Source organism: Papaver somniferum, chromosome 7 (genome assembly GCF_003573695.1).
Source record: "Papaver somniferum cultivar HN1 chromosome 7, ASM357369v1, whole genome shotgun sequence".
Classification (NCBI taxonomy): domain Eukaryota; kingdom Viridiplantae; phylum Streptophyta; class Magnoliopsida; order Ranunculales; family Papaveraceae; genus Papaver; species Papaver somniferum.
Window position 1 is genome coordinate 257,708,390 of NC_039364.1, and position 3,853 is coordinate 257,712,242.

Genomic DNA, 3,853 nt, shown 5'->3' on the forward strand with positions numbered 1-3,853 from the left:
ATGGAAAATAGGTTACTCAAATGGAATTCCATTAATCTCTCAGAAGCAGGTAGAACTGTGATGGTCAAGCATGTCCTATATGCTTTACCTGTTCACCATATGGTTTCTTTTAAGCTACCAGATCAGACCATTAAAGCTCTTAACTCAGTTCAGTGTAAATTTTGGAGGAAAAAAGACACCAACAAAGGTGTAGTCATTTCTTGGAGTAGCCTCAGCAAAGATAAAAAAGAAGATGATTTAGGATTCATGGATCTTGAGTGTTTCAACAAAGATTTCCTTGCTAAATCTGCATGGAGATTATGCACCAATACAGATGATCTATGGTCCAAAGCCATGGGATTTAAATATTATTCTGAAGGTATATTTAATCACAGGGTGAAAGATGATTCTTCATTTTCCTGGAGCAGTATATCCTCTGAAATTCCATTTACTAAAAGAAACAGTAAATGGCTATTAGGAAATGGTGCTAGTATCGAGATTTGGGCAGATAATTGGATCCCTAGATATGATTCTCCTCCTTAGCCTAAGGTTAATGGAGTTAATCCAACAAGTTATATTCTGGTCAAGGACTTATTCTCTCCTTCAATGCATTGTTGGAATATGAATTTTCTGTTTGATTTGTTCACTCCTGAGGTAGGTCTCTCAATTCTTCTATCTCTAGTCATGCTCAACAAAAAGACACTTTAATCTAGAAGTTGGAAAAGAATGGGCATTTTACTGTAAAATAAGCTTACAAGAAAATATATCAAGATAAGCATAGGGTTTCAAACATCTCTCAAGAGAGGAATGATGCTTTCAAAACTATTTGGAGTCTTCCAGTTATTCATATAGTTAAACATTTCCAAACGAAATGTTTACAAAATATCCTTCCTACAAGACAGATAGTTTTCAGATTTGTGCAAGACAAAGATAAATCTTGTCATATTTGTAGTAGAGAACTAGAGGCTTCTTCACATATACTACTACATTGTGATTATGCCAGTGCTTTATGGTTTGGGGTTAGTGGTTTACAATTTGAGGAAGAAGATACTATTCAGCATATTCTTACCTCCTGGTTCATTCAGTTTAGAAGAAAATTAAGCCACTACTTCTGAAGAGATGATTAAGAGAGTAACCGCTGCTTGGGATTTATGGTAGAAGAGGTGCTCTAAAGTTTTTGAAGACAAGTTGTTATCCCCCCAACAGTTGATTGTCAGAATTACTAATATTTATATAGATCAATCTTCCCTGATAGTTAAGAAAAACAGCAGGCCAATCTCTACAGAAGCTAGGATTCATATCAGATGGATTCTTCCAAAGAATGGTCCTTTATGAAAATGAGGGGGTACAACAACCTCACCCAATATTTCAATTAGAAATTTGTATGGACTAACTCCAGTATATTTTCTAGAGTATCATCTAGACAATCAGACTCAATCTAGAGAAAAGTATATCGAGGAGTTAATATCTCAATCTCTTGATTTGATCTTTACTCAAGCAAATAGAAATCAGCGAGTCTTTATCAAATACAAGGATAATAACTTGGATGGTACCAAAGACCAATATTCAAGGATCAATCAATTTCCAATCAACAACCAAAGGTTGGATTTCACAATTGATCGATACATCGAACAACCTGTGATATTTCAATTATATAACAAAATATAATACAGAATAGAAATAACATAGATACCAAAAATTTTGTTAACGAGGAAACTGCAAATGCAGAAAAACCCTGGGGCCTAGTCCAGATTGAACACCACACTGTATTAAGCCGCTACAGACACTAGCCTACTACAAACTAACTTCGGTATGGACTGTACTTGAACCCTAATCAATCTCACACTGATTCAAGGTACAATTGCGCTCCTTTCGTCTCTGATCCCAGCAGGATACTACGCACTTGATTCCCTTAGCTGATCTTACCCACAACTAAGAGTTGCTACGACCCAAAGTCGAAGACTTGATAGACAAATCTGTCTCACACAGAAAAGTATATAAGATTGAATAAATTTGTCTCCCACAGAAATACCCAAGAGTTTTTTTTCCGTCTTTTGATAAATTAATGTGAACAGGAACTAATTGATAACCCGGACTTATATTCCCGCAGAACAGCCTAGTATTATCGATCACCTCACAATAATTTAAATCGTATGGTAGCGAAACTAGATATTGTGGAATCACAAATGATGAGACGAAGATGTTTGTGATTTATTTTTATCTTGCCCTATTGGAGATATAATCTCAAGCCAATTATTAAATTGAACTCGTACGATAGAAAATGGCAAGATCAGATCGCTAAATTACAATAAAAGTAATTTCATCTGGCTTCTCTCGAGAAGAAACCTAAGGTTAAAGGAGAATCGACTCTAGCAAACCAACTAGTATCACACATGAGGTGTGTGCATTAGTTTTTCCAGATGCTAGATGTCTCGTTTATATAGTTTTTCAAATCAGGGTTTGCAATCGAAGTTACCTTGGTAACAAAGCATTCAATATTCACCGTTAGATGAAAAACCTGATTCAATCCAGCTAATATCTTTCAACCGTTAGATCGAAACTTAGCTTGTCACACACAAAAATGAAATGTATTCATTTAGGTTTGAGTAATTTTACCTAAACGTGTACACTTAGTTGGTTCAAGCAAAAGCTTACCAACACATATTTCGAGAAAAATATAGGCGAGTAAACTCGGCTCGAAATAGCAAACGTGTATGTATGAAAACTATCATTCTTAAACAACTTTATCTCAAAAGTAGGAGATAGAATAGACTTTTGAGTGATAGATAAGTTCAAGTCTCTACATACCTTTTAATCGGATGAAGTTCCACTTATTCCTCGAGTAGTTCTTCATCTTCGTAAGATGACCATGGAGTCTGGAGCTTCAATTACACTTGACTATCCTAGACCGAGACTTAGTCGTAAGTAAAGTAGAAATCAAGACATATAGTCTTGATCACTAATATTGACAAACATGCTTGAGATAGCAACGCATGCGAGTTCGACCGAGCAATGCTCTAACACTTTAACTCTTAATTTTGATGGATCTTTTGATAATATCACTAAAAATAGTGGAACTGGTCTAATATTACGTAATTTTGCAGGTGAATCAAGAGGAGCTAAATGCAGCTATATTGCAGACGCACTAATCCAGAACAAGTGGAAGGAAAAGACTTCTAGGAGGTTGTTTAATGGGCTCAGAAGCTGAAGTTAGAAGTCGTGAATTTTGAAACTGACTCAAGGATCATAGTTGAAGCTATTAAAAGAGGACAATTCCATTTAAACTGGCAGTTTCATCAGTTCATTAGAGATTTATTTATCGTTTTCAAAATAACAAGAATTGGAAGTGTTATTATGTTTCTAAGGAACAAAATAAGATTACATACATTCTTTCTAAGGTTGCGCATACTGAGCAGCTTACAAAGGAATGGTCTGACAATACCCCTAGATGTATTCAATCTCAACTCTTGTTGGAGATGGAGGGTTCACCCTCTTAACTATCAATAAATTTTTTCCCATCAAAAAAAAATAAAATAAGAAAAGGGTAGTTTTAGAAACATCCCCTTGATTAGCGAGATAACTCATCTATTTATGGGACAAAATTTAAAACCAACTAGCTCATTTAATTTGGGACGGAGGGAGTATTTGATTAATATTTTTAATTAAGTGTATCAAGTATATGATTAATGTATTATTTTCTCGAAAATGATTAATTCATCGAATTTTGCACCGTGTGAGAGGGGTGGTGGGGCCCACTCCTGCCCACCCCTATCCCAATGCACTGAACGCTCAATTGAGTCCATTCTATTCCGTTCGGTGTAAATCATGGTACTATGTTTCAGTGCGACTAGAATTGTTCTTATTTGTTAATACT

The 3,853-nt window shown here is 35.3% G+C and overlaps 1 protein-coding gene across 1 annotated transcript; it reads left to right on the plus strand.

Moving 5' to 3' along the window:
• Positions 1 to 522, plus strand: LOC113296431 (uncharacterized mitochondrial protein AtMg00310-like). The gene has a single exon (XM_026544738.1). It carries the CDS (start codon positions 1 to 3, stop codon positions 520 to 522), a length of 522 nt encoding a protein of 173 aa, XP_026400523.1.
• The last annotated feature ends 3,331 nt before the right edge of the window (positions 523 to 3,853 follow it).

What these genes read in the sequence shown, in the direction of transcription:
- LOC113296431 (XM_026544738.1), top strand. Translation starts at nt 1, where the DNA reads ATGGAAAATAGGTTACTCAAATGGAATTCCATTAATCTCTCAGAAGCA.